Here is a 27,925-nt window from a genome sequence, read left to right as displayed (position 1 = left end):
AGAGAAGAGGATGGGAAGCATTCCTGAGGGCTGGGCCAAGAGTGAATGGGGAGAATAATAATAATAAGAAGAAGAAGAGGAGGAAGAGGAGGAGAAGGAAGGAAGGAAGGAAGGAAGGAAGGAAGGAAGGTAGAAGATAGATGATAGATAGAATCGATCTGGGGTGCAAACGCAGGGAAGGGCTTGGACCACGAGAGGGAGCCGGAGGAGGAGCAGGACTGGGAATGTGAGCCAGGGCGGAGAGAGGGGAGGTGAAAAGGCCTGCAGGGGGAGAGGCGACTGGAGGAGGCGGCGGCGGCGGCAAAGCGAGGGCGGGAGGCGCCCGGCTCGCGTCTTGCCAGAGGCTGCGTGAGGCGGCCGGCAGGCAGGCGGGCAGGCAGGCAGGCGGGCGGGCAGGCAGGCGACCATGCCGCTCTTGCTTCGCCGCCTCCCGCGGCGCTGGCACTGAGGAGGAGGTGGTGGTGGGGAGGTTGTGGGGCGATGGGCTGCGGCGGGAGCCGCGCGGATGCCATCGAGCCGCGCTACTACGAGAGCTGGACGCGGGAGACCGAGTCCACTTGGCTGACCAACACGGACGCCGAGCCCCAGCAGCAGGCCCAGCAGCAGCAGCTTCCCAACGGCGGTCCGGAGAGCGGCATCGCTGACGCCGGCCTGAGGGAGACGGGTGAGGGGAGCCGCGGCGGTGGCGGGAAAAGGGGAGGGGCGGGGCGTGTCGGCGGGGCCGCTGCGGTTGGCGGAGGGCCAGGCGGGGGGGGGAGGGGAGTCAGTTTTGGGGCAGAAGGAACACCTGGAAGGGGGGTGGGTGTATTGCTGGAGGGAAGAAAGGCGTTTTGGGTCCACCAAAACTCCTGCCATCTGTTAGTCTTCGAGGTGCCACAAGGCGGGGTGGGGAGGGTATCGTCAACATTTTATTTTTTTTATCCTGTTCCCCCAACCAAAGCCTGTGTCCAAGCTGCGTGGAAACTATATAATTGGCTCTACGAGCCAGGTAGCAGGTTGGTGTGTGTGTGTGTGTATATATATATATATATATATATATATATATATATATATATGATGTATGAGTATGTATATTATTTATACACACACACATATATATACACATACATATGTGTGTGTGTGTGTATACACACACATATGTATGTATGTTGGTAAATATATATATGTAAGTTTTGTGTAGATTGTATGTTAGTAAATATATATATATGTGTATATATATGTATATATGTGTGTGTATATATATATATATGTATACACACATAAGTGTGTGTGTGTGTGTGTGTGTATATATATATATATATATAAGTATACACACACATATATATATGTATGTATGTAAGTTTTGCGTAGACTGTATGTTTGTAAATACATATATATAAGTTTTGCGTAGACTGTGCCCCGTTGCTCTAAGACGTCCCTTTGCATTGCTGAAGGCGAGCCCGCTGGTGTCTTCGTGAATGTTTGTAGGTCAAGTGGTGGCTTCCTTAGTTAAAAGCACAAATTGTTTTCTGGGCCATCCCCGTTCCTTGGGGATGCTGTCCTCAGTATGCGACGACCTTCTTTGTGCGTGTGTGAGGATGAGGGCGGTGGGATGAGTGAGGAGACCGTCACGTGAGCACAGCGAAGAAGTTTGTGAACCGCACTGTGCCAGCAAACCTGTTTAATGAGCCTTTGGGGACGATGTATGAATGCAGATTCTTTGGAGATTGTGCCTGCATTATTTTAGGCACAATTGATTCTTTGTAAACAATAGTCAGGATCTAACCAAAGTTAAATATTTTAAAGCCCTGTTGACTTCAGAGGGAGACGGTTAGGCACATGCAGCTGAAATTAAAAGGAATATGACGTTATTATTTTTGGCTGGTGAAAACCATTCCTATCCCTGCCCTTACTTTTCTTATTCTACTTTTTCTTTGCTTTAGCTTATTATTTTTAGTTTATCATCAGCTCATATGTATCATGATTACTTACAGAAGGCAATGATTCTCTGAGGTTTTCTTGCTGTTGCCGCTGCAGGGATTTTCTTAAACAGTAATAGACATATTGCTGTACTGTTATAATGCTACAGCAATTATGTCAATTACTGTGTAAGAGAAAAAGCCCCCAGTCCAGCCTGGGGGAGAGTGGTGGCCAGGGGATCAGGGAAAAAGGCATTAATGTGGGTGGATTTGCACTTTCCTACCCACACAGCATCCACCCTAGCTTTGCTGTGATCTTTACAAAAAATGTCATATTAAAGCAAATTTTGTAATTATTGCTGCAAAGCCCAAGAAAAGCTGGAGGGTGCATGAATGTACCATGGTGCTATGTGGAAAGAGGAAAATAACCCACTGCGCATTAGCATCAAAGCCGAACCAAAACATCAGCATGGAAATGACCCATAAAAATTAAATTATAAACATGATTTTTTAAAATATTCAACAGTATAAGTAGAAATTCAAAGAACAATAGTAGACTAGTTGCCTTCATGAGTCTGAAACCTTTCTATATGTTTGCATTAGTTTTTGTATATGCTTTCACTTCTACCATATTTAACAGCTTTCAAGCATGTTTTAGCAACTCTATTTTCTTTGGTCTAAGCTTTTCTTTTCCAAAGTTTTGCTAATGCTGTTCTGGCTGTTAACATGCAAAAAGGATATTTCTGTAGATATATAATAAGGATATTTTAAAAGAAAATGGAGAAGACCGAATAAAGGCTCTGATTCTGATGTATGTTGAAAAATCTAATTTATTATTCTTGCTATCATTTTCTATTATTTGATTGCTGTTTTGATTCCTTACTTGCTTGGTGTAGTGCTGGCTGTTACAAGTATAATTTCCACGGTAAAGTGCTATTGAAAAATCATTTTAGAAGACCCACTTTTTATCATTAACTTTTTAACTGGAATTTTTAGACTACAAAGAAATATCATGCTTTTAGCCTTGTCTTTTGCTTTATAGTACATAGAGGAGAACATTTGGAATTTGAAATACTGAAACCATAAGAAAATGCTGCTGTTCTCACTGTGATCATAACTGAGATAAATATATTGAAACAAAGCAGCACAAATCCATAATGGAATATTTTTGCTGAACCAAATGAAATTGTTTGGTGAAGAGGGAGAAATATCCGACATAAGCTATAACAACATTATCAGGAATTCAAGAAGGATCAACTAGAAAAACAAATGGTTTGGGTGACGAAAACAAATGGTTTTTGTGGTTGGTTTCCAATAGAGGCAGGAAAATTCAAAAGTGTAACTTGTTTGACAACCACTGTTCTTAAAACTTTTAATTGTAAGAGAGAATATAGTAGAAAATCTTAGTTTCAGATGCTTTGCAAACTGCTTGCATAGTCAACATAAATGAGCTGTTGTCTTCAGAGCTTTCCTGGGTTTGCTCTTATGAACCTTAAGGCTGCACAAGCGACTGCCCAGCTGTTTCATTAACTTCATTTGGAAGAGCAGCAAGAGGCGTTGCAGATTCAGAATGTTATCAACTAGGGAACATTCTGCAGGCCAGAGATCCTCAGCCTTTCCAAATGCTGTATGGGATCCATTCTCCTCCCCCCCCCCCCCGCCCTGGCTCATGTGTATTAGGGATGTTGCATTTTCTCAGTGTTCAAACAATATTTTGAACCTCAGTCTAATATTTTCATATCGACATGTATGGGAGCCAGCGTGGTGTAGTGGTTAAGAGTGGTGATGTAGAGGTTAAGAGCGGTGGTTTGGAGTGGTGGACTCTGATCTGGAGAACCAGGTTTGATTCCCCACTCTTCCACATGAGCGGCGGACACTAATCTGCTGAACTGGATTTGTTTCCTCACTCCTACACATGAAGCCAGCTGGGTGACCTTGGGCTAGTCACAGCTCTCAGCCTAACCTACCTCACAGGGTGTCTGTTGTGGGGAGGGGAAGGGAAGGTGATTGTAAGCCGGATTGATTCTTCCTTAAGTGGCAGAGATAGTTGGCATATAAAAAACAACTCTTCTTCTTCTCAATCTTCAGTATGAAGGTCCCTTCCAACTGTGTGTTGAACATAACTGTAACTTTTATGCAAATTTAAGGCCGCCTCCCTTTTTTCATGGCATACCTGGAAAAACTAGTCTTGCATTTGAGTAAATACTGTAATCACTAGATCTGCTTTATGAAGGATCATGCAATGACATCCCTCGTAGACCTTGGAGAAAGACTGATGAGAAGAATTTGTGGGTGCACTGTACTGCTTAACGAAGGAGTAACAATCAGAAGGGAGTCCTTTAACATTGCTGTAAACATGGTGTTCTGTTACACAAGGTAATGATTTGATTTTCTGTATGTTTTTGAATAGCCTGGTACTTTATGGTATACAATTACATGATAACTTAATGGGCAACCTGTTCTTTACAAAAAGCCATTTTTTGAATAGGCACTGAGTCATACCTGTCTGTAGGGTAGAGCTGAAGCTTGCTTGCCAAATTCTTCTCTGAAGCATATGAAAGCAACATTGTAAAATATGGAGGATTGGATTTGGTTGAAGAACTGAGTTTGGATTTCAAACCATAAAGTGATGTAGCTTTGTATGCTTACTTTTGTGGCCTTGTAATGCCTATTCAAACATTTATAAATACATAAATTATTACAAAGGCTGAAAGCTCTGTCCTCCAAAGGTAAAGGTGTCTCTGAGCTTGCATCTCTTTTTAAAAGCGAGGATACAAATCAGTCTGTTGTTCCTTTACTTAAGCATCCTGTGAGCTTTTGAAATCAGAAACAAAGCTTTAGTAAATCGGATGTTCATTTGATTTTTTTAAACTGAAGACTGTGCCAGTTCTTACCCTTTAGCTTTTGACGCTTCATAGTTATAAGGCGGGAAAAGACACTGAAATATATATATATATTAAGTAAGCTAGGTGTATGATACAAAAAAACTGTTTTGTTAATATTTAAAGACCATAAGGCACAAAATGTAGTGGAGTGACAAAAATAGCCTTATTTTTGTATTAAACTGATTGCAGGGAGTGCAACAAAAATAACTTTATTAGCTAGTGAAAAAGTCTGTCCTATGATGCAACATTATTTCTGTTCAAGCAATTACCAGGATATGAGAATTTTAAGAACAGGGGAGATTCTTCACAAAAAGGTAAACATTTATTCAACGTGAGTTTTTTTTTTAATGTATGGGATAGCTATTCAGCAGCCCAAGTGCTTAAAAATCTGCTGAAGATGTATTTATTTTGCTGTGGTCTAAGGGGCAGAGGGAGCAACTCTAAGCAAGCCTACACAGAAGTAAGCCCTATTTTATTCATTGGTGCTTACTCCTGGGAAAATGTTCATAAGGATTGCAGTCCAAGTGTGCCAAAGGCTATGTTAAAAGTAACTTTCCTAGATCTCTCTCCCCACATCAAGAAACTGGCCTTGTCTAAGCCATTTCTTGGCCTTTCAAACTTTGGTTCAGGCTTTTAGATCTAGTTAAGTTACTGAAGACCCCTTTCTGGGAAATTAATGTCACAATGTCTTGCAGTTTCAAGGGAGATAAGGGTGAGATGGAGCTAGGTGCAGGTGAGAACATAGGCCTGGGAACTTCAAGGCCAGAGGCCTAGAAGGCGTTTTGCACTTGCATTCCTTCTCATTGTGAGTGTCAGCATGGTTAAGGTGTTGGACTAGGATCTGGGAAACCCAGGTTCAAATCCCCATGTGCCGTGGAAGCTTGCTGGGTGACCTTGGGCCAGTCACACACTTTCAGCCCCGACCCTGGCTAGTATTTGGATGGGAGACCTCCAAGGAACAACAGGGTCATGACGCGGAGGCAGACAGTGGCAAACCATCTCTGAATGTCTCTTGCCTTGAAAACCCTACTGGGCGGTGAGCACGCACTAGCTGCAGAAGTACGTGGTCATGTGTCTTAGCAATAAACCTGTTTGGCCAAACAGGATCAGGCCAACTGTGGACCGTTTGGCATAAAGCGAGACAATTCTTTCCCGTTTTGATCCTTCGACCCTTTTGATCTTCGGGCCTCCCTCCTTGTCATCTCTTGACTGCCCTATGTGGCTGGAAGACCTGCTCCTTGGATTTCGGACTCTGTACATTTAGTCTGACTAGGTAACATCTGGGTCAGAGGACTAAAGTCTGATTAAATCTTGCAGATTAGCTGTTTATTATTTTCTTCCCTGTTTTGCACTGCTTCTATGTTTGTATACTTTTGTACATTTATTTTAATAAACCTTATTAATTATACTCCTTTGGTGTTATTTGGGTTTTGGGGCTTCAATCTAAACCCAGTACCTTGGCCTGTTTTGGCTACAGCTACTAACGTAATTGTTTGTGGAACTCAACTTCAAGAGACCTACCTGGCAGTGCTGACTTGGAAACTTGGTCCCTTGGACTCTCAGCTGAGGGATAACTTAGAGGGGATGGTAGTGGCTTGTTCCCTAGGCAGTGAGGATTTACTCCCCAGTATTTTGCATTTTGTTATTGTCCTTCACCCCAAAGCCTTCTTGTGGGACAGGAAGGCTTGGTCACCCCCCCAAGCTTCTTGCAGAATTCTGGATGCTACTTTGGAACTTCATTGAGTTTGGGTTTGTGAGACAGCGGCTTCAGAAAGCTGAAATTACAGCTGCTGGATATGACAACTCTTCCTGTGCCATGGTTTATCAGGTGGATTGGCCCATGCAGTATATTTTAAACGTTCCTGTCAGTGCTGATGAAAACTACGTGCCCCAGGCTTTTCTGCGTGGTGAGCCTCTGCATGTGCAGGGCATCCTATGTGGAGCGCACTCAGTGTGAATGTTGTTCTAAGAGAGCTTTTGTGCCACACTTACTCATATAAAATCTTCAGTCTATCGTGCAGAGCAGCAAAATGGTGAAGGCGCTGCTATCCTAAGAGTACTTGTTCTTAAACTTTGTCTAGTAGGGGAAAAGGGAACTTCATGGGGGAAAACCTCAACTCCTCTGTGCAGTCACATGAACACATGAAGCTGCCTTATACTGAATCAGACCCTTGGTCCATCGAAGTCAGTATTGCCTACACAGACTGGCAGTAGCTCTCCAGGGTCTCAGGCAGAGGTCTTTCACATCACCTACTTGCCTAGTCCTTTTAACTGGAGGTGCTGGGGATTGAACTTGGGACCTTCTACATGCCAAGCAGATGCTCTACCACTGAGCCATGGCCCCTCTTACAGCCTTGGAGTCTGTAGGCAAGCAGCAGTCATACAGATCCGCAAACATTATTTGGTTAATGATTTAGTACACAAAATAAGGACCACATTGTGTAATCCATTTAAGAATTTGTTTAACATTTATTTATTTCCTTCATTTATATACCCTGCCTTTCTTCTCAACGGGAAGAAGTGGCTTAGATTGTTTTCCTCGCCTCCCATTTTATCATCACCTCCATGTTAGGTCACAACAACCCTGTGAGGTAGGTTAGACTGAGAGTGTGTGACGGGCCTAAGATCACCCAGTAAGTTCCCATGGCAGAGTAGGTATTTGAATGTGGGTCTCCCAGATCCTTGTCTAGAACTCCAACCACTACCCAAAACTGCCTTAATTTTCTGACCGATGGTGGTCACAGTATGTGTGTGTGCTAGTTTTTTAACCCTTTTGTGCATTTGCATTATAATTGTTTTAAAAGATGTTTTACTCTGATGGGTTTTTATTTGATTTTTTTAAATGGAGGTGTGTGAAATATTAGTTTAGCCTGCAAACTTTATTAGGTTTTGGTCTAGATGAGAATATTAGATGTAATATCAGGTCTGATGTGAGTTAGCCATCATTGTTATGACAGACAATATTGTGTCCAGTGCCAAGCAATGTTCTTTACCATTCCCTGGTTGACCGCCTGAACGGAAATAGTACTTTGCTTTGGGCGGAAAAATAATCAGTTCCCTTGTTTCAGAGAGGGAAGCATAAAGAAACTGGCTGTATCTAACGCCCAATCAGTGTGATTTCCCCTCTGCCTTGGCAGCTGCTTTCAGTCAGACACCTGACAAAAATGATTTTTCTGGAAATGTATACATGACAAAGAAACAAAAAACACCATCAGTGGTGTTCTGTTGTTGTTGTTGCATTTGGTTGTGTATATAATGCCTCAACCAGCATCTACTTTTAATTTTAACTGCTTGCTGTCTTTGTATATTCTGTTTTTTGTTTTTTATTGCAAGGTGCTGTGAGAGAGACAATGGAAGTTTAAATAATTTAGCCTGATAAAAGCATGTGAGAGGTGTATACATGGATACCTATTACTGTAATGGATGACCTTTTATATTTCGTATCTATAGTTATATCACTAATCATAATGCTTGATATTGGGCCAATAAAATTTTGCAGTAGATAGAGATGTGCAAAATGATACCCACATTATGGTGTAGGTAAACAAAGGGAAGCTTCGTTAATGGGTCGATAGCACTTTACCAGCATTGCTACAGGAAAATCATAACACACACATCTGCGGTATATGTTGAACCTTTTACTAAAATAGAACTGTGGAAGGAGAAAGGTTCAGAGCATGCCAAGATTTGCGTCAGCATGTTAAGAAATATTCTAACCATATATACAGAGAATGGCAAAGTGTTATCGGCTTGTTAATTATAACATTTTACTGTAATTTAAACCATGATGCTTTGGTAGTATAATGGACCCAAACTAACCAAAGAAACCGGGTGGGGGGGGGGGGGAAGTATGCTGAAGCATATATTGCTTCCATCAAGCAAAATTTTGGTAGATTGGATGCTCTTTGAATGGAGTCTCTCTGCCTCATGACGGAGCCATGGGGATAATTGTTCCATCATCCTCCATATACAGAGGCAGCAAACCTCTGAATACCAGTGCTAGAAGGCAGCATCAGGATAAGGCCTTGGCATCTATGCCCAGTCCAGGGAAACTGTTTGGTGGCTTTGTGAAACAGTACACTGGACTAGACAGACCAATGGGTCTTATCCAGCAGGCTGTAGTTATGTTTCTGTCCCAATGATGGTTTGAATTGAGAGCTACTACATAGATCATTTATTTCCTTTAAAGAGGGAACCAAGAACCTCCCTTATTTATTTATTTATTTAATCTTATATCCCACCTTCCCCGGCAAGCTGGGCTCAGGGTGGCTCACAGCATAATCGTACAAAAACAAAAAAAGATAAAAGATTTTCACACATAATAGGCTATGTATGCAAAGATTTCTGCATTTCCCCCTCTGAAACAGGTTATTTCTGATGCACTGAGGGACGAGGGATTCTAGGAAGTATCTGAGAACCTGAGTTCAAAAGCAAGTTTGAGAGAAACTTCATTGTGTATTCAGTGGCACATTCAGAATGGAAAATCTGGAATGCATAGGGAAAACTTCCCTCAAAGACCAGTGGAGATTTTTTTCACAAACCTCTCCCTCTGCCTGGGCAGCTCTAGACGTGCACCAAACCATTTGCAGGCTAGAGGAGAACCTTCAGTAAAGCCTTCAGCATAAAGCCTTCAGTCTGTTGCAAAATGAAGTCTGAAATGTTGTTTGGTATGTACAAGAAGATTCTAGAGCCAGCGTGGTGTAGTGGTTAAGAGTGGCGGACTCTAATCTGGAGAATCGGGCTTGATTCCCCACTCCTCCACACGAAGCCTTCTGGGTGACCTTTGGCCAGTCACAGGTCTCTCAGAACTTTCTCAGCCCACGCAGAGGCAGGCAGTGGCAAACCACCTCTGAATGTTCCTTGCCTTGAAAACCCTACGGGGTCACAATAGGTCAGCTGTGACTTGATGGCACTTTCCACCACCAGAAGAATCTCTTCTAGTAAAATTATATGTAGGGCCTTTTATTCCTGCTGAGTCTGAATATGGACATATTCAAGATATGTAAAGTCAAATCATCTTTAAAGTGTAGATCTGGCCCACAATGGGAAAAGAAGCCCAGGAACAACCTTTCTCTTCCCTGCTAGCTTCATGCTGCAGCTGTGCCCCCCCTGCCAACGTGTATTATTTGGGCTCCATCATGGTGCCATAAGCAAAAATAGCAAGATGAGGGAAGAGAATCCGAAGCTGGTGGAAAATTCTTTTGACAAGCAGCAGGTATAGAAAGCACCCTGAGCTTCCTGCAACCAGGTAGAGACACCCCTAATAATCACAAGATGGGGTTTACTGACCATTGGTTTTGTTTTCCCACTCCTGCTTTCTGCAGCTTTCAACAGAAAAATGTAAAGACATTCAAAATAATCTTTACTGTTACTTAAGCATATGATGCTTGGATGGAGTAAAAATGGGGGGATAAAAAATGGTACCGTTAACAGCATCCACTGCAGACGACTTGCTAATTTGTCAGGAGGATGCCTGTTGGGCTGAGATTAGAACAGTTATGCTTTGTTGAGTGCTACAGATGATGCCGGTTACATCTATGACGCAGGACTATAGAGTGAGCACCTTATCTGTGCAATAAAACCTCAGGAAAACAGGGTGATTTATCCCATTATTGTGCTGTAATAATGCATTTCAGCATCTCCGTTTTCTACAGTATATATTACCAGCCATTTCCCCCTTGTGTATATAAAACTTTGCTTCTTATTTATTGGGTTTTTATGCTGCAGGATATTAAATTTTCTGCCTGTTTTTTTGCATGTGCTTGGGCTTTGCTTACAGCACCTGCATTTCAGCACTTGTTGGGTGTGGCGAGGGCAGTTTGGGTTATCTTTTGTGATCTGTTACTAACGAACAAAGATCTGCTCTTATACTTTCCCCCCAGCAGTTGAAAATGCTTGTTTTAAAGATTTTTTTTAAAAAATTTATTGTCGAAGGCTTTCATGGTCAGAGTTCATTGGTTCTTGTAGGTTATCCGGGCTGTGTAACCGTGGTCTTGGTATTTTCTTTCCTGACGTTTCGCCAGCAGCTGTGGCAGGCATCTTCAGAGGAGTAACACTGAAGGACAGTGTCTCTCAGTGTCAAGTGTGTAGGAAGAGTAATATATAGTCAGAAAGGGGTTGGGTTTGAGCTGAATCATTGTCCTGCAAAAAGTAACAAAGGTAATGTGCTAATCATTGTCCTGTAAGTATCCAGATAATGTGCTAATGAGGGTGTGGTATGTTAATATGGAACCATTGTATCCTGAAGTGATCTGTTAATGTGTGAAATCCAAAGCTAATCTGCATGGCTATTGTTGACTGTAGTCTTTTAATTGTCCAAACTTCTATGAAAAGGCCTGCAGCTCTGGGGGAGCTATTTGTAGCTGTAGTATTGCCGCTGCTGGTCAGTGTCCTGAACAGAAGGGGTTAGAAAAAACCATATGCAGTTATTAACCCTTGGAGATGTTCATATGGCTGTACACTTGTTTTTTGGAAATTCATTGGGTAACGTTCCCTCCTTTCCCCAATCTACTCAGTGAGTATATAGGTAAAACAGGATGAGTATGGGTAAAAATGATTTGATAATGGAAAAGTGGAATAGTGACTTACAAGGACAGCAGGAAAATGTATTTGAAACTTTTGTCTCACCAAGAACTTCAGGATTTCATGCATAGTTATTCCTCTCCCCCTTATCCTCACAACAACCATGTGAATGGGTGAGTTGTGAGTTTCAGGAATTGAAGTGAAGGAGTGAGGAATTGAATCTGGGTCTACCCAAAACTACTGCATAGAATAGAATCATAGAGTTGGAAGGGACCACCAGGGTCATTAGGTCCAACCCCCTGCATAATGCAGGAAATTCACATCTACCTCCCCCACACCCCCATTGACCCCTACTCCATGTCCAGAAGATGGCCAAGATGCCCTCCCTCTCATGATCTGCCCAAGGTCACAGAATCAGCATTGCTGACAGATGGCCATCTAGCCTCTGCTCAAAAACCTCCAGGGAAGGAGCACATACCACCTACCGAGGAAGCCTGTATAGAAGCATATTGATCTTCTATTCATACCTATAATGCAAACGTTTGTGCAACCGTCGGGGTCTCTGTCACGTTGTGGGGCAAGACTAGCCACTGTTTTGTCCCCCCCTGCTGCCACTGCCACCACTTCAAGTAAAATCCAGCCCCCCTCTCTCACCACCAGTGTGGTGTAGTGGTTAAGAGTGGTGGTTTGGACTGGTGGGCTCTGATCTGGAGAACCGGGTTTGATTCCCCACTCCTCCACATGAGCTGCGGAGGCTAGTCTGGTGAACTGGATTTGTTTCCCCACTCCTACACACGAAGCCAGCTGGGTGGCCTTGGGCTACTCACACTCTCTCAGCCTCACCTACTTCACAGGGTGTCTGTTGTAGGGAGGGGAAGGGAAGGTGATTGTAAGTTGGTTTGATTCTCCCTTAAGTGGCAGAGAAGGTTGGCATATAAAAACTTAACTCTTCTCCTTCTTCTCATGTGAGTTGCCCAAAGCCAACCGCTCGGGGCGTTGCTCTGTAGCACACCAAGTAGCCAGGCAGGTGGGTAAGGACTTGTGCAGATTCTCTCAAATTAAACAAACGTTATTGCTACAAGTCAGGGGATTGCAAAGGACAGAATTTTGGCACACTAATAAAATAAAACAAAAAGACAATTGCTAACTTAAGTACTCACAATCCATAGGATCTTGGGCGGGTACAAGAATCTGCAGCTCTCTTTTGCATCATTCTCCTCTGTCATCCTTCATGGTAAAAAAAGACACACTCCAAAGGGTTTCCAAACAAAGAGCCCCCAAACATAGGAACAGTTCCCATTTTCAGACCCCACTCCCTCTCCAGGGCCTCAGCCAGTCTGGGTGCTAAGCCTTGGGGCTCCAGCCCACCGAACCTGGACTCTCAAACCAAGGGGTGTTACATCAAAGGACTAGGATGTTATTTCTCCCAGTTGGAAAAGAATGCTTTGTCTCCTCTTCCTAGCCACAGAGGTGCCTGGACCTCTTTCTATCACCGTAACTGTCAAGGCATCTCTCCCCCCCCACCCCATCGCATGACAGAAATGTAATTGTCTAGTAGAAAGACCTTGTCAGCCTATATCCATTTGTCAAACAAATATCCATAGCAGATTACGGAGGGGGGAAGGCCAGTGTCGATTGGGAAATTAAAAAAGCAGAAATCTATGCCATTTCTGGACCATGACATATGTCATGTCACTCTTGAGCTGGCTTTGATGATGCAAGGAGGAGGAGGTGGTGGCTTCTGCAGCCTCTCTTTGTGAAGTGGTACAATCCCAGTAGCACCCCTCCCCCGCGCTGGCTGCTTGCTAACTACACCTCTTCCTCACATGTAGGTAGAGTTGCCAACCTCCAGGTACTAGCTGGAGATCTGCTATTACAACTGATCTCCAGCCTATAGAGATCAGTTCACCTGGAGAAAATGGCCGCTTTGGCAATTGGACTCTATGGCATTGAAGTCCCTCCCCAAACCCTGCTTTCCCCAGGCTCCACCCTAAAAACCTCCTGCCGGTGGTGAAGAGGGACCTGGCAACCCCACATGTAGGCAGCTGTGCCCACACTTGAACCAACCTCTTTGGGAGGAGGAGCCTGGACTATCAAGTGAGGAGCCTGGTCTCTTAATGAGGAAGAGGAGGCCACTGTCAAGATGAAGGGAAGGCAGTGGTGGCCCTCCAGAATACTGGGACAATCCAGGCCTGGTCTGGATGCACCTTCGTACCATTCAAGGTTACAGATGCTTGGGTGGACTTTAGCAAATGGAGGCATGTTGATCTGCATTTTAAGTGTTCCTCTCATGTTTGCCAATATTCCTCAGATGCCCACTCCTGGATGTTCTTATTAAGCATGTGGAAGCTTTTCCTGCTAATTTTTTTTTTTGGGGGGGGGGGGAGACACCTTGTGCTACTTCCCTTCACAGGCTGTGTTTATGGTATTGTGGAGAGGTTGTAAGCACATATTTCCTTTTGGTCTATCTTCCTTTCTTCCCTTGGTTCTTAACATAGTTCTTAACATAGTTGGAAATATTTTTATAGCTTGTAGTATAGCTGGAAAAGCTGAACATCAAAAGCCAATTCAGGTATTGTTTTCCATTAAAGGTAAACACTTTTAAAACCATGGCAGACTTATGTAATTACATTTTTATCCTGCCTTTCCTCCGAGGGGCTCAGGGAAGTAGATAAAGATATCCTCCATTTCATTCTCACAACAACAACCCTGTGAGGTAGGTTAGGCTGAGAAACGGTTGGCCCATGGTTACCCATCAAACGTCATTGTACAGTAAGGATTTAAACCTGGGTCACTCAGAGCTTGGAAAGGCCTCTAAATTGGAAGCTTTATACAGGAAAGCATGTTAATGCAAGAAACTTAAAAAAAATGCATCCTGTAAATCATATAGCTCAAGGACACTAGCTATAAGGCTGTGTGTAAGTAAGTCCATTATTTGTCACAGCTATAGGTAAAAATTTGTCACAGCTAAAGATAAATAGTACTATAAATGGTATTTGTGCTCTACCAGAGAAGTTGTCACAAAATATTTAGATGTAAAATATGGATTGCATGGAGCAGCATTATCAATTCTGCCTACTACTAGGAGTAATTGCACATTAAGGATGCAGAAACTGGGCCCTTATTCTTCTTCTCTAAGCTACCACAGACTTCCATAGAAATTGTCAAATGGCTCTGCCTGTTTTCTGTGGTACGCCCACACAGTAATGTTATTTCCCTTGGAGCTGGAGCTTTATGACAAAACGGGTATGCTAAAGCAGCTCATAATGGTCCTCTGTGTCTTATCTGAGGGGGGGATTTCTAGCAGACAAATGGCTGGGAAGGAAAGGAATTGGCAGTTTCTTCTACCCCGTTAGTTGTCTGCAAAATCTAAAGCTACCCGCTGCGGCTTTAGTTGATAAAAAATGATGGTAGAATCACTGCAAAAATCGCAGCTGAATAGGAGGCAGAAAAATTTGTTTAGGCTGGTGAAAGTGCTTTCCATTGCTATGACCGGGATCTAGCCTACCATATTTTAAAAAAGAATAGAGCAGGAATAATTATCAGGGTGGGTGGGTTTTTAATTTTATGGGGTTTTTTTCTCATGTCCTTTGAATAATAATTCAAGATGACATGCTTCTAACATCTCCATCCCATGAAGCTTTCTGTATTGAAGCAGGAATGGAGAAATTTGGGAAATGTGAGCCCCTGTTGGTCTGCGTTCCTTGTTGCATCAGGAATGGTTTACACATACGCCTGTTTGTCTGAATGTAACATGTTAAACTCTCATGGGAAATCCTGTGGTTCAGTTAGTACATATAATTATTATAAACCCTTTCTGTTTAAATTAAACTGCAAAATAGTAGTAAACTGTGATGCCTAATTCAAAATAAACGTGAAATTTATTTCCAATATGCAATTTTGTGTTTTGTTAGGAATTCTGGAGGATGGCAAATACACTCAGACCTGTATCACAAAGTCTTCAGCAGCAAGTGGTATAGCTACCGCTGAAAAGAGAACTCACTGTGGTACGCAATGCACAAAGCCTGTAAGTCACACCACTGGGACTTCAGCACCAAAGCAGCAGAATGGCTTTAGAACAGCAGAGGTAGGTGCTGATTTACATTCTCTGTGCTGGGTATTCTGTTGAAACTGGGCCAAGCCTTGTTTAGCTGCTTGAAAATGGAGACAACATTTCCCACTCAGCCACAGTGCCGTTCAAGAAACCATACCATGTTAACCACAAAATCGGCATTTCTTTTTTGGTCCCAATTAACACATTTGTCATAACAAAAGGCTCATGACAAAACAATGATCTGATACAATGGTGTAGCTAAATATTTTAATTAAGACCATAAAGAAGGATCTATATTGTATATTGTTTACTGTTTTGCTGCAATGGGTACTCTGTAGGAGACTACCTTTTGGCCTTTGTGAGCAATTATTTCTGAAATCAGGAGCTATGTTCTGCTATGAGGCATGGAGAGTGCACTTCCCTCCACTGGTTACTACTGTCCTATCTTTAAGCCCATTCACACGTGGGTATAACATTTTCACAAGGCCTACATGTATAAAATCATGCAATGGTAGATTACAATTATGAAGCTAATTCCTAGATTGTTTATGGGGATATTGTGCAGTTAGGACTATTGTTCACTGATCCAGATATAGTGGCTGTCCACTGGGCCCAGAGGAGAGACAGACCGGAGGCAGGGGGAATAAGGTATGCATCTCTACCATATTAAGCTTGTATTTGAGATGAAGACTGTTTGAGTCCCTTATTCAAAATATGAATGAAACTATAAAAACTGGTAGCATTCTGACTATGATTACGTATCAGGCCCTCATGTTCGTGTAATTCATCAGTTATAAAAACCATACGTGCCTCTCTCACTGAGACTCAAGGCAGATTACAGAATAAAGGCAAGCTATAAATAAAAAAAAATTCTCAGTGCCCCTGGTATAATTGGGCACAGTGAAGTAGACTTCCAAAACTAAAACAGAGTTGGTCTTAGAAACTGGCACATAAATTGCCAGTAACATGACCAGGACCACTGAAATATTTTGAGCAGCACCAAAGCCAGCAGGATGCAAATGACCAAAGAGTGTACTCTGTTTTGAGAGACACTTACCGTATATACTCGTGTATAAGCCGAGTTTTTCAGCCCAAAAAAAGGGCTGAAAAAGCCGAACTCGGCTTATACACGGGTCAATATGGTAGGAGAGGGGAGGGAGGAGGGAGGAGGGAGGGAGGAACTTACAGCTCGCAGCCTCGCCCCGGGAGCCTTTCTCCTGCCGGCAGAGGCCTGGAGGGGCCGGCAGGAGGTTCCTGCCGGCTGCTCCGCCGCCGCCCAGGCGCCCGGGAGCCTTTCTTCTGCCGGCAGAGTCCTTCCTGGGCCGGCAGAAGGTCCCTGCTGGCCGCTCTGCCGCCGCCCAGGCGGCAGGGAGCCTTTCTCCTGCCGGCAGGGGCCTGGAGGGGCCGGCAGGAGGTCTCTGCCGGCTGCTCCGCCGCCGCCCAGGCGCCCGGGCGCCTTTCTTCTGCCGGCAGGGACCTTCCTGGGCCGGCAGGAGGCCCCTGCCGGCTGCGCCGCCGCCACCCAAGCGCCTTCCTCCGGCCGGCAGGGGCCTGGAAAGGCCTCCTGCCGGCCCAGGAAGGCCACGCCGCCGATTCGCCGCGTCTCCCGGTAAGTAGGGGGTTCAGGGGCTCTTCCCCCTCCCCCCCTTGGATGGCACTGGGGGTGGGGTGGGGTGGGGCGGGAGGGCCTGGGAGGCGGCGGGAGGGCGACCTGGGGCAGGGGCCCTGCGCTCTAAAATGGCGGCCGCCATTTTAGAGCGCAGCATTGCCGGTAAAGGGAATTTCTTATTGACCCTCGGCTTATACGCGGGTCAATAAGAAATTCCCTTTTCTGGCCTCAAATTTGAGGGGTCGGCTTATACTCGGGTCGGCTTATACCCGAGTATATACGGTACCTCTGTTTGAGGTGGTCAGAATCCAGGAGAAAGGCTAAGAGAGAGCCAAGGAGCCTATAGTATCCCTATATTAGTCTTTATGTTAGGCAGGATATAGCCTCCTCTTTAAAATGCAAAGAGGGAATAGTAGGTAAAAAACCCAGTGAAGAGCATAAGCTAAGAGACCAGAGGTACAGTGAGGCTGTATTCTTCTGAATAAGGAGAGACTGCCCTATTCTTACTGTTATTAGTTGAGTGATAAATAGGTGATAACATCTGATCTGATCAAGGAGTGCCTTAGCACCCTTTTCCTATATTGAGTTTCATAACTTCCCATACAGAGATTGTCACCACCATATCCCATGATCTACATGGTATAGGAAGAAGACGACCCTTGGGATGAGGATGGCTTTGTTGCAGGGCAAAAAAATCAAGATACGTGCACCAGCACTAGAAGGAGAGTGCACAGTTTCCAATGAATGGCACAACAGCAGATCACTTCCAGTACAGTCCTAAGTAGAATTACACACTTCTATGCCAATTGACTTGAATAGACTTAGAAAGGTATAACTCTGCTTAGGATTGCACTGTTAGCCGGAGGAAAGCTATTGCTGTGATAGTTATGGTAAAAATCTCATGCCAAATCTGAAGTTTTATCTCGACTTGGAGCTAATGTGACACTAACAAAGAAATCTTTTGACACCTATACCCTACTATGCCTTTCTACTTGGGTCCTTCAGCAGCAGGGGTTATTATTTACTTTCCACATCAGCATGATGTCAGCAGCTACAGGAGAATTTATATCAATAAATAAATGTACAACTGTCAGCTATCCTCATTAACCCAGAAGGGAGGGGAAAATCGGCCAAATGGCTCTGTAACAGAATCAATATAATCATTTGAGCCAGATAGACACTTGGCAGTAATCTTAGATCCAGATGTTTTTGAGATGGTAACAATTTTCTTCTTCTTGATTAAACATCTATACATTTAGCATTGTTACAAGGGCTGAGCAAATAAAAAAGGGACTTGTTTTGCAAGAATCCTGTTTTGGCAGTTGGCAGTAGGGGTCATTCTGAAAGAGGGTGTGGCACTAGGAGTGACTGTATGACCCATACAGGATGCATTAGCCTCACCATAAAAGGCTTCATTAGTCAAGTGTCATTTTCAGAATAGTAATAGCAGTGGCTTAGTTCCCATCAGGAGGAATGAAATGGGGGAAAGGCTACTGAAACAGCAGTGGTTGGAGGGGGATGTTTGTGTGCATTTGGTTCACATGAAATTGCTCCTTGTGAGGCAGAAAGCAAACTGGGAGAACATTCAGCTTCTGCCCTAATTATTTCAGATGTAGGTGGTTAATCCATGTCACTGTTAGTCAAGTGAATAGCTGCAATAGGGGCTATTTTCAGGTGTTTCTTGTACATTCATCCCCAGTGGGGTTCTTGCTTGAGAAGGCTCTTGATATAACTGTAATAGTAGTTTTTCTTACAGTTCTTTCATTTCGCATGGCATAAGTTCACTAAGTGCGGCTCAAAAGGAATATTTTCCTGATCCCTGGTGTTGTCCAAATTAATATCTTTTCACTTAACTGTGTAGTATTGGCCTTAGTGTGGTAGGGATGCTAAGTAGGGATGCCTTGCCATGAGATGCAGAAGGAGTAACAGAAATAACATGTTCTGCTATCAGAACCAACGGGTTGAAATTAAATCAAAAGAGTTTCCATCTAGACATTAAGAAGAATTTTCTAACAGAGCGGTTCCTCAGTGGAACAGGCTTCCTCGGGAGGTGGTAAGCTCTCCTTCCCTGGAGGTTTTTAAGCAGAGGCTAGATGATCATCTGTCAGCAATGCTGATTCTATGACCTTAGGCAGATCATGAGAGGGAGGGCATCTTGGCCATCTCCTGGACATGGAGTAGGGGTCACTGGGGGTGTGTGGGGGGGAGATGGTTGTGAATTTCCTGCATTGTGCAGGGGGTTGGACTAGATTACCCTGGTGATCCCTTCCAACTCTATGATTTCTTGGTCACATGGAAAATGGCTGAAACACATATCTCCCCAGCAGCAAAATGAATGTTATGTTTTGCATAAAGGAAATTTGTACCTTATTGCAGATGAGAGAGTGCATGCCTTCTCCCACCCCTGCATGAATTCTAGAAGCATGAGAGAAAAGAAGTGACTTGTGTTTTATGTCTCAAGGTAGCAGCATACTAGATAAAACATGGCATTTGGACCATACACAGCTCTTAAGGTGCTCAAGAGTATTTCTCTTCACTTTTTGAAGTTTGAGATAAATAGAACCATTTCCATGTATATATGCGCTTCTGTTTGTGAGTGGTCTTTCCCTAGTGCAGCCATGAAGAAGAGTTGGGAGGAAAAGATGGCAGGCTATGCCACAGGGAGGTTTCGGCGGGGCCAAAACCTCCTTTGGAGGCAGCGCAGCCACACTGCCTCCTATGACTGGCGCAGGCTTTCCTCTCAGGAATGCACTGTAAATTAGCTAGAATGGTGAAAAAATGCATGCTTGCAGATTTACACAGAAACCTAAAAGCAAACTCTCAGGCCTGCTGTGTCAAAACATTCTACATAGTTTAAACTTAAAATCAGCAACAGTACTGCCTACTCTGACTAGCAGTGGTTCCATGGTTCTCAGGCAAAAAGGTCCTTTTAACTGTATTACTGAAAGGTCTGTGACCAGAAAATAAAGTTGGTGCTGTTGCTGATACTTCCAGCTAGAGATGACAGAGATTGAACCTTGGACCTTCTGCAATCAAAACAGATACTCTACCACTGAGCCATGACCCCTACTTTTGCACAACAGTACAATTCTACCAGTGTATCCATAATTTAAGATGGAGATCACTACAACATCCATCTGTTTAAAGCCTTGGGGATATGGGGTTATGCTTGTCTGCTTTTTACATTGAGATATCGCTTCATTTTTAGTGTTACCCTTTATTTTTGCACCTTTGTTTTGGAAATTTTACAAAATGTTTTAAACATCTTGCATTAAACTAATAATTTTATTGTAAATTATTTTTTACACAGCCCAAATGGGACAGCAAGAAAAAGGCTACAAAAGAAACCCCAATTAATGCTGCCAAAAATAACAGACAAATGAATAGCAACAGAAGAGTGACAAAGAACTGTGTCAATTAAGAGAGCCAAGAGAGGATGAATGAACTTGCAATATATTGCTGCACTTTAACTGATCACTTAATGAGAAGATCTCAAGATGTTTTATGCTGAATTCGGTGGGCCCCTGCTGCTGAGTGCCTTTGGAAATCGCTATCTGTCTTTTAGCTCTAGACATCTGCTAATACTGGATGCTTGGACATAGCATACTTTTAATTCTGTGTTGCCATTTGGATGAGACTGGGCCAACGCGTAGTACCGGTACATAATCTGAAATGTTTCTTTGTTTTTTACTTTGTCACTTTAATGTAATATAATTTAATAAAATCTAAATATTGATATTTCAGAACCACTAAAATAGTCTCACACCCATGCCTTCTGTGACACATGCTGGTTAGGTAGATGGAGGCTGAATGATCGAATTCTGTGGTTGCCACTGGTATTCAACACGTGTATAAAAAGTATTTAGCATGCCATGTCTAACAATGCTTGCTACTATGTACTGGGTAAGTGCTCCAGTGGCTGAAATGTGCAAAAGGATATTGTACCCCACCTTTGTCCTCTTCTGAACAATAAGGGAGCTTTGCATTGTTTTGCAGTGCTAATACTTTTATGTAGTGGAACCAACCTGCTGGGGTGGCACATTATGAATTCACAGGGCTAGTGCAGCTTAGCAGATCACTGTGATATTATACTGGTACACTAAATTGTGTGGATAGCTCTTAAGGTTTCCCCATCAATAACTCTTGATGGTACCCAGAACTGATTGAAAACACAAATTCAACAGTGTTTGTTTATGCTTGATTGAACACATGCTGCTGTACAGGAGAATTGTGTCAAATCTGTAATCTGTTTTCATTTGGATTAGTTTAAAGCAACTACTGTACAACATGTTCGAGGGAATACCGTACTTTGATCACAGAGGGACAGGACATTGTCAATTAATTTAAAATGTAACAAACATTTCCTGTTCCCACACATGCTGGCAGCCCCTCCCCTTTCCAATCTACCTATGTTTTTCTAATGTTAAGAACATAAGAACCATGTTGAATCAAACCACAGGCCCATCTAGTTCAGCATTCTGTTCACACAGTGGCCAACCAGCTGCCTCTAGGGAGCCCACGAGCAGGATGACTGCAACAGCAGGTTTTCCTTTTTGCTTAGTTTGCTCTGCTCCCTTCCACCTTTAACCACCCTTCTTTTTATCTTTCATCTTTGTTTATCTCCCCACGACCACTGACATTAACCAAGCTCTGGTGTTTGGGGATTACCTAGCAATCTAAAAAAATGGCCACTTGGTGGTATTCTTATAGAAAAGGATGTTGCTTCTATGATTTTTAAGGAGTGTTTTTTAAAACCCTACAGCATATGTATATATTTTTACATTTTGTATTTTTCTGTAAACCTGGGGCTCTGCCCACACGTGTAACAAAAAGCTGCTATCTATACATGGTACCGTTGCGTGGATTTTTTTGATCCAGACTGAGGCTATTGGTTGGAATTTGATATGATAGTCTGCTGCCAATCAAGGTGTATAGAACATGGATGATATCCTCACTGAAGATGTGTGCATGTAATTTTAAGATTCTATTTTAAACCATATTCTTTCACTTGACCATGTTTTGGTTGTTAAAGTATTCATGCAAGAGTTCATAGTTTTTATAGCTTGGTAAAGGAGTAGGAAACCTTTTCTGAGGATGTATAAAGATCAAACTTCAATCACAAATGTAAGAAAGTTGCTATTTTCACACAGATAGGCACCAAGTCACAGTATTTTGAAGGGCAGGGGATCACAGAGTTTTAATAGCTTGAGAAACTGAAATCTAAAGCATTAGTCTGTTCGTACTCGAATTGCCAAAAAGGTCAATACCAACAGTTGTAGTCTTTTAAATCTGTGCTTCGTGTTCTTCAGAGATGCTGAACTGTGTATTCTTCAAGAAGTTTTCTCTATAGGCAATTTAGTGGTTGCTTCACAGGGATTATGATTACATGGGAGAAGGCTCTTTCATTGCAGCTAGGAAAGTAACCACATTAGGGCTTTGTGTGCATAGTCAGGCCAAATAATACTGGTACAACTGAAGCAGTGCACATGGTTCTGTAAACAAGCGGGTCACACCTAGCACCCAGTGGCTGTATCGATCCCACTAATTTAAGTGGGACTTAAGTGCTCCAAGACTGTGGCTATTTATTGATTTGTAGTTATTACCATTGGTTCAATAACAGTAATTACCTTCTCATAGGTAACCGTTCTGGTAGCATGCTTGTCACAAACTCCTTTTCTGGCATAACCATGAAACTGAGCTAATGAGCATGCAGAGAGGGATGCTCACGGTCTTCCTCTTACATCTCTGTGATCAGCACTAAGGCTGTACCTTCCACCCAGAGCAACTTTCCAGATTCCAAGTTTAGGGACCACATTGCTATTACTCCTACATCTGAGATTTTAGATCAAGGCAAGAGGAAGGCAGCATGGCGCTTCTTGAGAACATATCCTCAACACATTGTGCAAGGTTATGGAGATTCACTGCTAAGTAATTTCAACATGTGTATTCCTTTATGTATACATAAGACCTTTTGTTGGTGAAATTCTTCTCCACAGCTTGAAAGAGCATCTGTGACAGAGATGCATAGTGCATACTTCATAGTGCTTTTTTTTGTTCTTCTCTGATTTGAGGCCAAAGCGTTTTTTTCTTGTGAATTAGAAATTACAAAGAATTAGAAATACAAAGAGGTGACTTTCAGAAGTGCCAAAAATAAGCATAATTGGGGAAACAATGCACAACATAGTCTCAGTCTGGAATGAAACAAGCAGGAGGGCCCAGTTTTTGTAAACTAAATGTAACCTCGGAGCACAGCCAAATGAGGGAAGTGGGTGTGGTGGGGAGTGTGGCATCAACAAAAGGACACCCCCTTCTCCCTGGATGATGACTGAACTAGGAAAGGTTCTGACTGGAATTACACCTACATCACCAAGGGATGATGCAGCAGCTGCCATCTTTCAAAATCTTGTGTGGATGTTAGTTTAAACCCACTATTGCAAGTCCTATCCTGTGCTGCCAACAGGCACAGCTCCCTGCCCTCCTCTAAGTTACAACCTTTCAAATACTTGAAGAGAGCTGAGCAATCATGTCACCTTCACCCCTTGTTTAACAAAATGGAAACTGGGAATTCAGAATGAATAGACTTGGTAGGAGATCATTGTAATGCTAGTGATATGTCCCTTTACTATTTTAAATAAAGCCCTCCTGTGGTAGTGGGGTGGCCACTGGAACAGAGACAAGGAAAATGGTGCTGATAAGGCAGAACCTGCAAAAATCCACATGGTTCTTATCCATATGGTATGCAAACACCCTTCAGCTGTGATCTTTCAAAGAAGATTACAGCAAACCAGATTTGGGATAGATTGCAGCAAAGTAAGAAAAGCAGGAGGAAAACAGGAGGACATCATGTGGATGCTCAAAAACAAAAACTCCTTCCAATTTGGACACCCAACTAAACAAAACCAGCATGAGGAAGCAGCTTCAAAGTACATGTGTCAAAAATCATGGTAATGTTGGCTTGCCTCAAAGTAAGTTCAATTAAAACCAATGAAACCAAATTATTTATATAACTTTAATTGCCATATTACTAAAAACACAAGATATTAGATAAGCTGAAGACAGAATAGAAAATAATGTAAATGCTCTGGAAAATATAAACCTATTACCCATTAAAGGATCTAGTAAAAGAACAAGGAATTAGGGAAATAAAACAGGAGTCCACTGCCAACCTAAATGCTAACAGCATGTTACAGCATAGGTTTTTATGAGTCGACTCACTTCATCAGATGCACAAAGAGTTAATCCATTGGGAATCATAACTAAAAAGATACCAACAGAAAGGTAAGGAGAGGGAAATGTTACAAAGAAACGCTCTGCAAAGTGTCACTTATATCATTTGCAAGAAACAATATCCAAGCTCAGAATATTCCCCAGCTTTGCCCACATGTACATCAATATTGCCAGCAGCAGTATTTTCTAGTCCACATAGTATTATTAACACTCTCATTCAGGCTGCTAGTATAAAAGAATGTGGGATGTGTTTTGGATTTATGAAGATGAATCCAAACTTCCCTTCAAAATTAGTTATAACTTTAGTCACAGGAATTTAAAGATGAACCAGTATCAAATTGCCAAAAGCAGTACTAATGCAGAACACAATTTGCTACCAAGGTTGGAAATAGTAGGTGGGTTTGCAGTTAAGGACATTTTTTAAATAGTTATTATGACATTTCATAAATACTACTACAATACATTGACCTGGGAAATGGAAGATCAACTCATAGGTCAGAATCATTCACAGCATGATTTTGTTGTTGTTGTGTTATAGTCAATGGTTCTGTGCTACCTCATGCAATTTAAAATAAATTACTTTTCTGAACAGTTGCACATTCTGTAATTTCCTTTCCCTGGTCAGAATTAATTATGTTCTTGTTGTCCTTAGAGAAAAGTCAGTAACTCAGTCTATTCAAACACAAATTAGTTTAGTGTAGAACTTCCCATGCCCCCCACCCTGCACTACCAAAATAGACTGATTCCACACTGTAGGTTGAGGACTCCTCCGCAAATTGTCACTCATGTCATTTGTAAGAACCAGAATAATTGCTGAAGCATTATTGTTGAAATTTTTGAAGTGGACTCCAAACAACAATGCAAACACATTACATTGCCTCAAACCATATATTTTTTTGCAATACAGGAGCATGGGAGTGTATGGACATCGCAACTCTGTGGATCATTTTCAGCTACTTGCAAAACAGTTTGGCCATGTGAAGTCAGTGGAATGGTTGCAGATAAATACACTTGGAGCTTTGCCTTTATATAAAAAGGCCCTATTCTGTAATTTGTTCATATCCCTGAGAGTTTAAGAAATAGCTGTAGGGCTTTGTTGTTATCTGTTGAAAAGACAAACATTGATAATTTCTGTCATCTTCTGTGCTGGCAATCCCCTGAAGCTCTTTTGTATTGATTGTTCTGCTTCACAAATGTTGATTTTGGATTTCTTATAGACAACTGCCAGGCCAAAAAGCAGAACTGCAGAGCTTTGTCAATGCCCAAACCCACAGAAGGAAAACTATTGCTTGTATTCATTGCTGGGTTTTATTTATGTCTTTTGTATGTGACTGGCACAAATTTTATAGAGATAGTAAAGGCAGTGAGTGAAATCTGTACCATGCACAGAATGTTGAAAAATAGGTCTCACATAGCCACCAGTCAAAACAGTTCTGCTCCAAGTTAATGAGCAATGTGGTGTTAATTTGTATCATATTAATTCAAGATGAATTATCTCTGCTCTTCGACTACACCAGTTCTGTTCTCTTTGCATGCATTAGGGGTGGCCAACTGGTAGACCATGGGCTGAATCTGCAAGGTAATTTTATTAGTTCTCCACTGGCTTGACTAAATTATAATAAAGGTGTTTTAAAATGTTTACCCAGTTTCTTACAAGGAAATGAAAATTATTTTCAGGTTTGTGTTCTAGAAATATTCCACACATCAACATTACTTCTCTCAAGAGACCGATATACATGGAGAGACTGTGACAAAGGCATGTTTCAAATCGGGTCCTGCATCAGAAAAGCATGAACTCTAGTGGCCAAAAGGTGACTCACATATATACATGGGCCACAGCCCAGAAAGTGTATAAGGGTTTGTATGCATCCAGAGCTGCTTTCCACATAAAGCCTGTTCTTTGTCATATGTATTTACAGTGGCAATGAAGCATCCACACAGACGTTTCCCCCACATTTTCTTTAACTTAGTCTCTTTGGCTGCCATTTCCTCCTCTGCTTTTCAAAAATTCTTAACTTTTTTTTTGCCGTCAAGTCACAGTTGATTTATGGGGACCCCTGTTGGAGTTTTCAAGGCAAGAGACGTTCAGAGGTGATTTGCCATGGCCTGCCTCCACATCACAACTCTGATATTGTTTGGAGGTCTCCCATCCAAATACTAGCCAGGGTCAGGGCTAAGAGTATGTGACTGGCCCAAGGTCACCCAGCGAGCTTCCATGGCGCTAGTGGGGATTCGAACCTGGGTTTCCCATGTCCTAGTCCAAAACCTTAACTAATCACCTATTGCAACAATGTACCAGTACCAGATTTATTTCTTTTTAAAAAAGTACCTCTCTAGCCCTTTGTTAGCTGAGTTACCATTGCGTGCATATGCTCAAAAAGGGAAGCAATTACTTACAATGGGAAACCTTTACTTTTTGCCTTTGTTTCACAGTGACTCCAATGGAAATCGTTGCATTTAAATTTCAGATTTTTCTATTTTCACCCAGCTTTAAGACAAAAATATTTTATTTCTAGTTTTTCTCATTATTTGTATGCACTTTCCAATTCAAGCATTTTCAATGTAGTCAAAAACACAAACACAATGGCAACTCCATCAGATTTACTGGTGCTCTCTACCAGAGCTTTAAAATGACACGTCAATTATAACAATTAAATGGAATGCCTAAATAAGGAGCTGCTTCACAGATGCACTGTGAAGAGCCTGACCCAAAATTCAGAGTTACTGGGTGTGTGTGTGTGCAGCAACCATAAATTATTTCTGCCAAACTGGAAGAGGTGTAGTATTGTTCAGAATTAGCTCAGTAGGCTTATTCCCCATCACCATCTGAAACTTGGCTATTAAAAAGACCAGGAGAGCTTGATAATGGAGGGTAGAAGGTTCTCACACAGAGGGGAATGAGCAGCCCAGCAAGCCTTAGTCTTTCTGGCTCCAAATGTTGGGGCATTGCAAGATACAAGATCCATCAATGGTTCCTAGCCATGGTGACTAAAGTAAGTCTCCATATTCAGATGCAACAAACCTTTGAATGCCGGTGCTAGGAAGCAACAACAGGGGAAGGCCTTTGCTTGAATGCCCTGTGTTAACCCTCCAGGGCAACTAGTTGGCCACTGTATGAAACAGTCTGCTGGACTACATGGACCACTGGTCTGATCCAGCAGGGTTCTGGTCACAGCCTGGGACACCCTACCCCTGGGGGAGAAGGGGTGAAGCAGGAACAGAGCCCTAAGGAAGGCAGCAGCCCAGTTGCAGAGGTGAGGGAAGAGCCATCGTGGCTGATAAGAACAATGGAGGAGCAGCCAAGAGGAAGGCCAACCGGTAGTAACTCCCTGTGGAGCAAAAGCCTCCTCAAGAGAAAGGGGCTCCTCAGGAGCAGAAACGGGGAAGCAGAAACTGGGAGTGGCCTGGAGAAGAGGGATAAAAAGGCCCAGTTGAAGGATGTAAGGGAGACAGCTGGCTTTAATGTGGGAAGAAGCTGTGGTAGGCTTGCCAACCTCCAGGTATTAGCTGGAGCTCTCCTGCTATTACAACTGATCTCCAGCCAATAGAGATCAGTTCACCTGGAGAAAATGGAGAAAACCTTTGCAATTGGACTCTATGGCACTGAAGTCCTTCCCCTTCCGAAACCCCGCCCACCTCAGGCTCTGCCCCCAAAACCTCTCGCCGGTGGAGAAGAGGGACCTGGCAACCCTAAGCTGTGGCCAGTCAGGCTTGGAGGCCTTCATAGGCT

General features: G+C 42.8%; 1 protein-coding gene across 1 annotated transcript; it reads left to right on the top strand.

Annotated features, from left to right (window-relative positions):
- Window positions 1-478: 478 nt before the first annotated feature.
- Window positions 479-20,444, top strand: BAALC (BAALC binder of MAP3K1 and KLF4). Its single transcript, XM_056854772.1, has 3 exons — window positions 479-664; window positions 15,220-15,392; window positions 20,279-20,444. Exons 1-3 carry the CDS (start codon window positions 481-483, stop codon window positions 20,387-20,389), a joined length of 468 nt encoding a protein of 155 aa, XP_056710750.1. The 5' UTR covers window positions 479-480; the 3' UTR covers window positions 20,390-20,444.
- Window positions 20,445-27,925: the final 7,481 nt, after the last annotated feature.

The sequence above is a fragment of the Euleptes europaea genome, chromosome 8, assembly GCF_029931775.1.
Source record: "Euleptes europaea isolate rEulEur1 chromosome 8, rEulEur1.hap1, whole genome shotgun sequence".
NCBI classification, from domain to species: domain Eukaryota; kingdom Metazoa; phylum Chordata; class Lepidosauria; order Squamata; family Sphaerodactylidae; genus Euleptes; species Euleptes europaea.
The sequence above is the reverse complement of the archived record's forward strand: the minus strand, read 5'-3'. Positions and strand labels throughout refer to the sequence as shown.